The sequence below is a fragment of the Theobroma cacao genome, chromosome 9 (assembly GCF_000208745.1).
Source record: "Theobroma cacao cultivar B97-61/B2 chromosome 9, Criollo_cocoa_genome_V2, whole genome shotgun sequence".
NCBI lineage: Eukaryota > Viridiplantae > Streptophyta > Magnoliopsida > Malvales > Malvaceae > Theobroma > Theobroma cacao.
Window position 1 is genome coordinate 34,359,832 of NC_030858.1, and position 13,340 is coordinate 34,373,171.

At 33.0% G+C, this 13,340-nt stretch overlaps 1 protein-coding gene across 1 annotated transcript; it reads left to right on the plus strand.

Moving 5' to 3' along the window:
* LOC18590348 (fatty acyl-CoA reductase 3) lies at window positions 1,832-7,329 on the plus strand. Its single transcript, XM_007015801.2, has 10 exons — window positions 1,832-2,080; window positions 2,168-2,271; window positions 2,498-2,700; window positions 2,815-2,915; window positions 3,085-3,277; window positions 5,649-5,810; window positions 6,007-6,088; window positions 6,296-6,565; window positions 6,654-6,781; window positions 6,889-7,329. The coding sequence occupies exons 1-10, from the start codon at window positions 2,002-2,004 to the stop codon at window positions 7,040-7,042; spliced, it is 1,476 nt and encodes a 491-aa protein (XP_007015863.2). The 5' UTR covers window positions 1,832-2,001; the 3' UTR covers window positions 7,043-7,329.

Here is a 13,340-nt window from a genome sequence, read left to right on the forward strand (position 1 = left end):
ATGGAAAAAGTTCATGTAAAAATGACCTAAATAACTCTAATTACATGTTACATACAAAATAAAGACATATTTTAACAACTATTGCATGCTAAGATTGGAAATTTTTAATTGAGCTCAGTGGTTTTTCATAGAGTTGAAGGCATCTATTATTGAATCAATGTCAAAACCTCAAATGATTTCCTTTTCAATTAGAATAATCAATGAATTTATAAAAAAAGTATCTGATATTTTATTATGAGTCTCGTTCTTGATGAGTTTCATAATAAAATGCACGTTTTGATGTTGCAGTGGAAACTGAAAAAGTCAAAGACAAGCTGGATATTCCTATCTTTTCCAACACTTAACATAGCTCAGAAAGTGTAGATACAATTTTTTAAAGCTTAATTATGAAGAATGCTAAGCTTGAATAGATCTAATTGATAGCTTAGATGCATTTTATCATACTCAATAAAGTCATCAAGGTAATATTTATTTGCAAGATTTCAAATATTTTCAAAATCAAACAATTTGAATTTATTATGAGAGTCCAAAGATATGTCAAGAGTGAGCAACTTCACTGCATTTTTATTAAATCTGAAATCCAATTCTTACAAAATTTACCTTTTAAAATTAATTGTTGATTAATTGCTGTAAGACATCTCACCAAACAAAAATTACTGCAGGGATAAAATTATAAAATTCTAAAAAAATAAAATATATTAATTTTTTTTTTAAATTTACAAGGATAAAATTATAAAATTTTTAAAAATAAAAATAAATTATAAAAATTTTAAAATTAGTTGGGGGGCTTGAGGGGCCACCAACTCCCCCCTGCCCCCCTCCTTTGTGGGCAAGGATTCAAAGAAAAAGGATAAATGTTTTTCTCCTCCTAGTATTTTCAGAAGTCAAACCACCATTCCATTTGTGTGCATTTTCAGAAGTTAAATCATCAAGATCAAGTGCAAGAAAAATTGCTGAGGTGCTTAATTAGTTTTTAATTACTGAGATTTGAACCCTTTTACATTGCCCTCCAAAATTACTGCAGACTTATGAGTAAGGGTTGATCAAAAGTGGTGATGGGGTGGTTTTTAATATTTTATTATTATAAGTATAAAATTTGATATATATAATTTTATTATCTTTATATGATTATTCTTTAATTACTTTTTATATAAAACTTTGAATTCATCACTATTTATTAACATACTTTTTGTCCTGTCAGTAATGTTGGAGGAGAACAAAATAAAAACAAAATTAACATGAGAAAACAATTTATGCCATCAAGAATATTAGAAAAATATGGACATAATAAAGACAATATTGCACGAAGTGTAAAAATCCACCGATGGTAGGTCAGCTTCATCCAACAACACGATCTTCGTTTCCAATTTTACGGCCGCTTCACATTTCCTAGCTGTATAGTAGTTTTTGTAGGTGACCTCCTCACCCAAGTGTTAAACAAAAGAAATATTAATAAAAGATTTACTATATAACTCTCTTTGGCCATCTGTAAATTCTTCTCCTTCCATTCCATAGTTTGAATTTGAGAGATCTCTACTATTAAGATCAAAAACTATCATAACTTTCAACAGTGGTGATCAAGTAGGAGACCTGCAAGACAAAAGAAAACCAATTAAAGCAGATTATACCACATAGATAGGCTAACTGTACCCATTATAAATTTCAAGTTGAAGTCTGAAGTTCTAACAGTTGGAGTTTTCTTGCTATTAAAAAAGGAGTTAAATAATGAAGTGTGTTTTCTTACTCTTATATTTTTGTAATGGTATATAGTAATATGGGGCAACCTCAAAATATTAATTTAGCACCAGAGGAAATCATCGTCCCAACCACTTGCGTGCACTCCACCCCCATAATTGCACTCTGTACCTTCTCCCTCCTAGAAAATATAAAAGAGGCAGGCCATCAGATTTCCTTTAAAGCAATTGTGTCTTTAGCCTCACTTATAATTAAGCACTATATCATATCATTTTTTGTTCGTTTCTCTCTCCCACCGTCCTTCTAATGGAACTAGGAAGTGCTCTTCAGTTTCTTGATAGCAAGTCCATTTTAGTCACTGGTGCCACTGGGTTTTTGGCAAAGAGTACGTATCATCCCCCTTTTTCCTGTTCCTCTCTCTCAGTGAATGAAGTAAGGCATATTCGTATTCAGTTTGCTTCTTTGAGTGCAGTTTTTGTGGAGAAAATACTGAGAGTTCAACCCAATGTGAAGAAGTTCTATCTTCTTTTGAGAGCTGCAGACCACAAATCTGCAATACACCGTTTGCACAATGAGGTGTGTGCTTTAGAAAAGATGGCTCTAGTGATTGCAGCCATGATTGGTTTTTCATGACTTTCCAAAGCTTTCTTTTCTGGCCTTTCCATTTGGAGCAGAAAAGTTATTTCCTTCTTTTAGCTAAGGAGTTTCGGTTTTTTGTATGAATAGCTGATGATCTTGTTACTCAGCGCAATGCCTCAGGCATTTTCCCTTTAATGTGGTGACTTTTTTTTTCTTTTAACAGATCATAGGGAAGGACCTGTTCAAAGTTCTGAAAGAAAAATATGGCAAAAATTTCAGTTCATTTATATCAGAAAAAATTACTCTAATCCCTGGAGACATCTCTCATGAGGATTTGGGTGTGGAAGATTCCAATTTGGTACAAGAGATGTGCAGGGAAGTGGATGTTGTGGTTAACCTTGCTGCAACCACCAACTTTGATGAAAGGTACTATAGAATTAATTAATTGATTAATAACAAACCAATTTTGCAATAATAATAATTTAGATAACACAATAAAATATAGTATGTAACCTTTTTTGAGGTTTTTCTTCAATGTAGATATGATGTGGCACTTGGCCTCAACACATTGGGAGCTAAATTTGTTCTAAACTTTGCCAAGAAATGTGTCAAACTAAAAGTGCTTGTTCATGTATCTACAGGTTGGTGAAGACAATGATTTTCTCTTCCTTGACACCCAATATTTATTTTTTATTTAATTGAGTATATGACAGATACCAAAGTAGGGATCGAAGTGCTGAAAAGTCTTCCCCTTCTATTTATTACATGATATAATGATAATGTTTACTAAATTATTTTGCCTTTTTACAGCTTATGTGTCAGGGGAAAGGTCAGGGCTTATACTAGAAAACTCATACAACATGGGAGAAACACTCAACGGTGTCTCTGGCTTAGACATTAACATTGAGAAGAAAGTGGTAGAGGAAAAATTGGATGAACTAAGATCGCAAGGAGCTTCGGAGAAGGAAATTACTCAAGCCATGAAAGATTTGGGCATTGAGAGGTCCGTGAAAGTCTAATTCTTAAACTTTTTTATTTGAGAAAGAAAAATTTTAATTACTGAATCAAATATTTTGGCGTAACTTTTTGATCTTTATAAAACTATTAAGTTCATAAGAACATAGTAATTAGTAAATACTACTATTTTCATCTTCTTTTTTACCTTAAAAATTTCGGCTTAAAGTGGTCAAACTTGGGTCAGCAAATGCATGTGCAATATCTACATATGCATTCATATTATGGGACCGGCCGGTGTTGCTGGTGCCAGTAAGTTAAAAGACTCAACCCACTTTGAGAAAGTAGTTGCGACTATAATTGTGAAATCTCTGATATAGATTCATGGTGTTATATAGCCTATAGTTGTGAGCTCTCTGAGAAAGATTCAAGGTAATTTATACCTAGGCTATTTCGATTTGTATATGTCTTCCGATGCGGGCTTCTTAATTAGTTATCAGAACTTTAATGCATCACGTTTTAATAAAGTTATAATTGCTACAAATAAATGTATCAACTTAGCAAGATTTTTTTTTTTTCGTCTTTCTTAAATTGTCACGCAACTATACCTTAAGTTGTGAAATATGGATAATGTTGTGTCATTGACATGAAATTTTCATTGTATAAAGAGGATAAGATTCTCATGCACAAGCCTGACATGATAATAATGAAATAGGTGTCTCTGGATATTTGACTTCGTAGTAAATATATGTATTTTTATATTCAAATATTTCCTTTTTCAAATGAAATAAAAGAATGAGACAGGTGCACCCACCGTAGGCTATAGATTTAGTATAGAGCTTATGTACCAGGAAACTAAAAAAGGGTCGCATCATTCATATTTATTTTATCCAAGGTTTTAGGTCATCACCACACAAATGTGCTAGTAACATAAGATCCTTTAAAAAAATAAAACACAAAGAAGAAAAGAATGTCAAAACTAATAAAAATTGTTGTGATTTGGGTTAAGTGTCGCGTAATTATAACTTGTGAAAAGCCTAATTGAAATTTGAAACATTTACTAGTAATTGGCAGCAATCTTAACCATATTTGCAGCTAATTTTCCAGGACATAATAGGATTTATATTAGATGAATAATCATGAGGAAATGAAAAAAAAAATCTTAAATTTTATATGAATTTAGAAAGGTATGGTATATCTATTATGTTATCATGTTAGCTAAAAATCAAATGAATTAAAACATAAATTATGGTGTCTCAAATGAATTAAAGCATATATAGAATATAGTATGAAGCCCACGCTCAAAGCTAAAACATAACGGGAAGAGAGCTGAAGCAACACATTGACGAGCACATTTATAACTCGGTGGAATCTCCACCAAACACAAACCAACCCAGCCGCCCAATTGATTAAATGAAAGTAAGGGCATTGTTATTCGTGAGTGTGCAGAGTAAATTAATTGAGTAGGTTAAACTTTACAATTTTCCGAAAGAAAGGAAACACAAGTCATAAATTGATTGAGACTTATACGTTTTCATTTTGATTGACTGATTTGATGACACAAGCTGATATGGAGAACAAATTCTTGAATATTTTCATTTAATTAAGGTCGTGTGATAGACCCAACAAAAACATCATAAAAATAGTTGACTTGGTATTCTTGTCAACTCAAACTTGTTACCAACAAATCTTAGTAAACTTAGATGGTTGACCCGAACATTCTTACTTCAAGTATGAATTTTATTTTTATATATTTTAGATAGAATTTTGTTTTCCCTTTCTTTTGGCAAGATCCTGATGATTTGATTCTGGGAACTTGTGAAAACTCCTTTCTGCTAAAAATAGTACATTTTCTAGCTGGCAATGGCAGTTAATTGAAAACCAGAAAATCTTAAGACGTTGAGTCGTGTGCTGATGTTATCCAATATCTAAGATGCAAGCCACTTGATACAAATTTCTTGGGTTTTTATGCTTTTGACCATTTTTATCAAAATTGAGCTTGTTCAAATAAAAAACTTTCATCCTTAATAAAAAGGAATATTCATCTTTGATCCACTGGCTATGCTTTTTTCTTTTTTGAAAAATATAAATATATATTGAGACTTGGACGAGCTAAGGGAGATAGTCCCCCCCACCCTCTTCTTTTTTTTTTATTTACTTCAGAATGTGAATCGTAACTTTCAAATTAAAATTTAAGCATATGAATGTTCCTCTATAAATATTTTACTATTTTTGAAAATATCATCCAATCATAAACTTATTAAGAATAAAGATAATACCTTGAGGTTGTGACTGTTACGAGTATATAGATAATGCTACATTTATGCATGTATTTGTTATAATTTTCCTTATTTAGAAGTTAGATCATTCCAAGGTTAAATTCTAACAATTGAGTTAAATCATTTCTAATGATAAATTAGGGCAAGGATGTATGGCTGGCCAAACGCTTATGTATTTACAAAGGCAATGGGAGAAATGTTGGTGGGGTATATGAAAGGAAATATGCCCACTGTCATCATACGGCCTACCATCATAACTAGCACTTACAAAGAGCCATTCCCTGGTTGGGCTGAAGGAGTCAGGTACTCTTAAGTAATTTAATTATCAGGATAAAAAAGGTAGGATCAACGTTTGAAAAAGTATTTGGCAAAGTGCTAAAAATGTTCTGAATTATTGAAAAAAAATGGAAAAAAATATATATTGGAAAATTTTAAGCTTTTTGCCCCGCATTTTTCGCTTGTAATTTTCTTGACAACTAATTCTACTTTGTGGATATAGAACCATCGATAGCCTTGCAGTTGGTTATGCTAAAGGAAAATTGACATTCTTCCTTGGAGATTTAGAGTCAATAGTTGATGTGGTGAGTTCAGAATTATCCTCCATTTTTCTTACTTGGCTTGTATCTCGTACAAGCATTTGCCAAGTCTCCGATTCAAAATCAATCAATTAGTAGAATATAGTAACAGGTCCACTATGCTAATATTTCCCATGAGACATTGTTCTACCAGTTATATGATGATATTTCTTTCCAAGAATGAAAATCTTAATTACAAGGTTATTTTTGCAGATACCAGCTGATATGGTGGTGAATGCCATGATTGTAGCTATGGTAGCTCATGCATCATGTCAACCATCGGAGACCATTTATCAAGTTGGTTCATCTGTGAGAAACCCTATGAGATATTACAATCTTCAAGACTATGGCTTCCGTTACTTTTCCAAGAAACCTTGGATCAACAAGGATGGAAAGCCTGTAATAGTTGGCAAGGTTAAAGTTATGAACAGCATGGACAGCTTCCACAGATATATGGCAATTCGATACTTGCTACTTTTGAAGGTCTGAAGGGCTTGTTTAAACTTAATTTAAAGCACGTCCTCCAGTTATTTCTTTAATGAAGTTGAATTCATTCTCTTTTCTTGTACAGGGACTGGAATTGGCAAATACAGCATTTTGCCAGTTCTTTCAGGGTGTTCACAGCGATCTCAATAGGAAGATCAACTTTGTCATGCGATTGGTCGACATTTACAGACCATACTTGTTCTTCAAAGCCATGTATGTCTTCTAAATTTTTATGTTGAAATCTGTAAAATTATAGGCTATCAATGTTACACAAATGTAACATTCATTTGACATAAAACTTTTGTTTCTCTTGGCTACAGCTTTGATGATATAAACACCGAGAAGTTGCGAATGGCGGCTAGATCGAGCATGGCGGAGAAAGATATGTTCTACTTCGACCCCAAATGCCTTGATTGGGATGACTACTTCATGAATATTCATATTCCTGGCGTCGTAAAATACATCTGCAAATGATAACAAAGAAGGAAAAGCGAATATTATAGGGGTTGTGCTTCCAAGAATTCATGCTTTAAATTTATTTCAGAAAATGTGTTCTAATTTAATTGGTGTCACTTTATTCATGGCAGCATGAAGCATATATATGGCTGTCAACAATAGTGTCTAAGAATATCTTCAAAGTGTATTTGATCATAGTGTCTTTCAATTATCTATTGTCTTCATGAATATGAAATACTGTTAGAACAAATATATGTTCAGCTTTCTGGAACCACGAATAGAAATTTGTTCCTTTTCGTTTGTTATTATATCCTCTCTTTTTTTTTTTTTTGAAATAGCATCATTTTATTCATCAAAAAGGGAGAAATTCTACACCAAGAATGGTGTAACTTTTCTCTCCACTTATATCAGATAAAAAAAAAAGTCCAAAATTGGAATATCCTACCTCAGACATCAGTACATTTTGTTTCACTATTATCCACAAAATCCCTCCTCTGTACAATTCATAAAACGCCCTAGACAGGTCCCAATCTCAACAAAACCAAAAAATTCCAGCAGCACCACGCCATTTCACAACATATCCCTGCTGTAAGAGATCAAAAATCTGATACAAAACAGGGGCCATACAAACCAGCAACCATCCCACATCCCCCATAATTCCAGATGCTCAGTTAGGCAGATGGTTGTACACCACCAGAAGCTCATTAGCCTTCTGCACACCAGCCTTAGCCAAACGATCCGCAAGGGAGTTAGCCGACTGGGGAGTGTACACTACAGACCACTTCTGTACCCTTCTTTTCATATTGTTGATGAAGCTCATAATTCCTCTCAGCCACTAGGGGCTCTGTTCTGGTCTATTGCTCCACAACACCGCATTGGCAAGATCCGTTCAACAACAATGCCATGGGTTTGACTCCACCTAAATGCTACAAATAGGGAGAAAGACTCCTTGGTTGCAAGTAATTCTGCCCTGTTAGCGTCTCCAATCCCTATGGACTTGGAAAATAGAATTTTTACACAACCGTTTTCCTCCCTCAGCGCTCCACCTATCTCGAATTCCCGTCATATATGAGATGCTCCGTTAACATCGAACTTTAGGCTACCATACATCAGAGGTTGTCAAGCCAACATCTTTTTTAAAAATTTGTGAGAAATAATCTTACTCATAAGTTCAATTCAAAAATACTCTTTTTTATAATTTTAATTATTTTTATTTAAATTTTGACATGATTTGATAATAATGCCTTTTAAACAATTTTAGACAAATTAAATAGTCTCGGTTTCCTCTATCCCACCATCCAAACAAAAAGTTCAAAAGTAAATTCTCGTTTCTCTCTTTTACTGAATATTGTATATCTTGCCCTCTAAAGAGCAAAGATGACATCAAGGTATGTGCTTTGGGTTTATCGGTTTATATTCATAGAATAAGACACCAAAGTTGAGAAGTTGAAATTGAGTAGACATATCTATAAATTAAAACATTGTATGATTTTGACAACTTAAACCTACTTGCCAGCATGTAAATCAATTAGTTATTAGATATTGCGAGACTAGTTTTTAGGTATTGCTTGACTGGCTTTTAAGCATTGCATGACTTAATCATTGCGTCTCTGAAACTTAGGCATTGCGTGACTGGTTTTAGGTATTTTGTGACTGATTTTTAGGCATTGCGTGACTTATTTTAGGCGTTGTGTGATTGGTTTTAGGCATAGGCATTACGTGATTGAATTGTAGGCATTGCGTGACTAGGTTGCAAGCTTTGCGTGACTGATTTTTTAGGCATTGCGTGACACGTTTTTGATAAATTGATTAAGTGTGACACTTAATTTCTATTAAATTTCAGTAGCGTGCCAAATGTAAAGCTTATGATTACATACGGTGGTCAATAGGTCGATGACACTTACAAAAGTGGTGAAACATGAGTGAAGGATGTTGGTAGTGATTTGTCGTTTTTGGGCTTGATGAAGCTGATTGAAAATGTTGTTAAGGTAAACTTATAAAATCAGAAAGTCGAGCTACATGCATTGTTGAGTCATGCCGCAAGGGTTTCACACCCAGTTATGAGGGACGATAAAGATTTAGCAAGTATTATGTAAGATGAAAGGGCAATTATAGTGTTTGTGATCGTTAAGGAACGACATACAAATGTTATGCCACATGAACAAGTTGTCCAACACAGTAATCACCTAAATCAGATTTATACCACTTCAGACATACCATACCATGTAGTCCCTTACCGACAACAATAGCAATCACCATCAACGTATGTGCATGAGTTTGAGTAGCCCGGTACACACATGAGGTGTCTGCAAATGCTGCTTGCACAATTCCCATCAGAATGTACATCGAACCAAATACTTTGTTCTTGCCAACAAATGCGATAGTTGCCTATGATTGTAGTGGGTCTAATGCCATTCTCAAATGACACTGTGACGGTCGTGAGTAATGACGATGCATCTGATCAAATGCACGATGACTGTGCAGAGGATGACACTTCTGATTAGAATGATGGTGATTATGTTGGCGGGCATGATGACTGTTTAGAGGAGGACAAGGGTTTAGACAATGATATTTTGGATTGCAATCATGCGGATGGCAGTATAGAACATACAACAACTGTTGTCTTAGAAGATGTTAAGTGTGAGACCCTATTTACAACAACCCCATCTCCAATGATAACAAGATTCGTTTGTCCACTGACGATGATCAAGAAAGGGTAAATGCAAGGGTATCTCATCAATAGATTATTCCAGGTGCATATAAGATCTCCTTTTAAACAGTTGCCATTGAGGAGTCCAGATCAAGCGATGATCACTTATATTGAGGAAAAGTGTTCCCTTCCAAGGCCAAATTGAAACGAGCTTTGAACATATTGGCATTAAAAGAGCATTTCAAGATTAGAGTTAAAAAGTTATATCACGCTCATTTTGAGGTTGCTTGTAAGGACAAGGTTAATTGGTGAGCTTATGTCCCCTAAGCCGCAAGGAAATAATATAAAACCATTGAGACCTAAGGAAATAATGGAAGAGATGAATCACAAGTAGGGATTGCAATGTTTGTATGGTAAGGCCTGGCAAGCAAAGGAGTATGCAGAGAGTCTTATTTTCGATCCCCCGAAAGAGTCATTCCAACTCTTACCCTCGTATTTCCATATGTTGAAACATGAAAATCCCGGTGTAGTCATAGTTATGGCTATCGATCAGGCAGAACAATTCAAATATTTTTTTCTGGGCGTGCGGGACATGTATCCAGTGGTTTAAGGCTGTAATACGGCCTGTAGTTGCTATTGATGCCACACATTTCAAAGGCAGATTTAAAGGGATTTTGTTTATTGCTATTTGCAAAGATGCGAATGAACATTTCCATTCGATTGCATTTGGCATTGGTCACGGTAAAGACGAAGAGTAATGGTTGTGGTTTCTTACCCAATTGTGTCGTGCAATTGGTTGTTCTAAAAATGCAATACTTATTTCTAATCAGCATCTTGATATTAAGAATACAATGGGAAAAGTGTACCACGACGCGCATAACGGTCTTTGTAATTACCACTTGGAAAAATGTAAAAAAAATTTCAAGCGTGAAGACGTTGCAACGATTTTCATCCTTGCAACCAATTGCTTTAGCCAAGCCGAACGAAATTATTTTAACAATAATGTAAAATATAACTATTGAGCAATATTCGTTTAGAAGTTGATATTCTATAGTGATTTTTGAGTTATTTTAAGAAAAGATGATGATAGAGATATCTTAAATCTTTTTATTTTTGAATAATGATCTTATGCTTTTATTTAAAAAATAATGAGATTAACATTTTATTACCAAACACTAAGCTATAAAATAAATCATTGTAAATGTGAAAATTAAACATGAAACAACTAGGGGCGTAAAATGTTCATCTTATTCTGTAGATCTCACTACAAAAAGTTGAGTTTTAATCACACTTCTTTAGGCAATATATTATTTTTATAGTAAAATTTTAAAAACTGTAGCTATTTAAACTTTTAATTTTATTGTTTTTACATTTAGTAACAATATATAAAAGTGCAACATTTATTAGTATATATAATTTCTATCATTACATTTTATTCATAATGCATCTAAAAATTTATATAGTGAAGTTAAATTTAAAAAAATGTTTCAAAAAACATAAAAAAATGTGTTATTAAAAATATTTTTAGTAACACATTTTAAAAATGTGTTGTTTTAAGTCAAATTTGTTGTAATATCTATCTAGCTTTTCTTTCTAAATTCCTTATTGTTTTAATTTGAGGGGATTACCTTTGAATTATGGAGAAACTTAATTATAAAGATTTTTCTGGTAAAACGAAATCAATGACAAGAATGGAAGAACTTTATGAAAATTTTATGTTCTTCAATGGCATGCAAGTGTTTATATATATTGTTTTCAGTCCTTATATTAGGAAATTTATCATTAACAGTGTCTCTTTTTTATCACTAAATAGATAAATTTTCGAAACAGATCTGATGATACAATTGCAGAAAAGTTGCAAATTGCAGCAGGAGAATGCATCGCGGATGTGAATGCATTTAACTTTGATCCCAAATGCATTGATTGGGAAGATTATATTAAGAACATTACATTCCTAGCCTTCTGAAGCTTGTTACCATACGTTGCGATATCAATGTTTCTAGGCTTTGATGCAAAAAAAACAGGGGCAACAACTTCATAAAAACATTAAAACCAGCCATGAAAGCATGCATAAAACTACTATAAGAAGAGAGTAGCTTTGAACAACAGAGATTCAGAACATGTGAATTATTGGCCAGACTTTCAATCCCCGATAATGTTTTAAGAGCTTCAAACTGCTTTTGGTTAAGCTATAATGGCGCATTGTCATGCCAATAGAGATTGCGAACATGATCATAAGAACAATGACAAAGTATTACCGCCAATTTCGATAAGCCACACAGCTAAAAGCTACCACTTGGTTCATATCTTCAGCAATACCATTTTCGAAGTGGTCCCTCGTATTAATACCTTCGCCTACCACATAAATATCATTAATTAGCAATGTCTACATCAACATAAATTTTAACTACCCCTTCCACTATTCCAGAAAAATTACAAACCTTTGAAGGAGAAAGAACAACAGGAAATAATTATGACAAGTAAATGTAACTTCCACTTAATTGTTGATAGATTGACCATTACACAATACGTTCATGTGTCATAAATCAAATAAAAATGATACTTATTATTAGAGAGAAACAGGAGTTAGAAATTTGACATGATAAATCGTATTATCAAGAAAATCAATTCATGAAATAATTACTCCATCATAATACAAATCTCCATAATTTTTTCTCGGGTAAAATATCCTTACCCCTTAAGTTTTGATCAAAATTACATAGAGATCTATTAGTTTTTGAAATGGACATTCTGCTCTAAAAAAATATTTTTCGTTGGACATGAAAGCCTAGCCATTAGTATTTCCATCAACTTACTGATGTGGCAAGAGTAAAAAGATAATTTTATCCTTAATTATTTTTGCAATTACTATTACATAATGTTATTATTTTTTATTAATTAAAAAAAAAAAGCTCCCCATTGGGGAGCACCAGATCTAGTGGGGCTCCCTAAAGGGTGCATCGATCTGGTGCTCCCCTCCTTTGATCGATGCTCCCTATTTTTTTTATTTTTAAAAAATAATAATAATTTTTTAAATTGATAAAGAAAGAAAGACATTCTAGTCTTTTCATTATTTCTGTTAACGATGTTTGTATTCTTGAAGAGAAGTGTTTATTTCGAAAACTAATGGACTTCCGTGAAATTTTGATCAAAACTTAAAAAGGTCACTATATTTTATCCTTTTTTTTTCTTTGATTTCTCTTATTTTTTTTCAAAGTAAAAGTAACTTAGAACAAGTGGTAAAGTCTTGTCACTACGTGCGGGTCAAGGAACCTATCTACCTCAACATGAAATTTTGGAAACTCACCACCAATCTTTTTTATAAGGTGTGATTGATTATCTATTAATTTTATTTTATTTAACGAGGTCTTAAATTGATTTTTTGTTCCTCTAAAGAACAAAAACTTGGTCTACGAATTTCAAAATTGAGTTCGAGAGTATGGCTACACATGATAAAGGATTAGCACCTCGTGATACTAGTTCCATCGACGGTACCATTTAATCATATGTTATATTATTTTAATCTTAATTTTTTAGTTTTATTCTTATATTTCCTTAATCTTTATTCATTATATTGTTTTTGGTTTTATTCACGACATAAAGTCCATTATTTGGTTTATTTGTGTGACGTGTACGTGATGCAATTATGAAATGGATGATATAAAT

What these genes read in the sequence shown, in the direction of transcription:
- LOC18590348 (XM_007015801.2), top strand. Translation starts at nt 2,002, where the DNA reads ATGGAACTAGGAAGTGCTCTTCAGTTTCTTGATAGCAAGTCCATTTTA. An exon ending in AAAGATTTGGGCATTGAGAG is followed by an intron (nt 3,278 to 5,648) that starts GTCCGTGAAAGT and finishes ATGATAAATTAG; the next exon opens with GGCAAGGATGTATGGCTGGC. An exon ending in GGTTGGGCTGAAGGAGTCAG is followed by an intron (nt 5,811 to 6,006) that starts GTACTCTTAAGT and finishes TTGTGGATATAG; the next exon opens with AACCATCGATAGCCTTGCAG.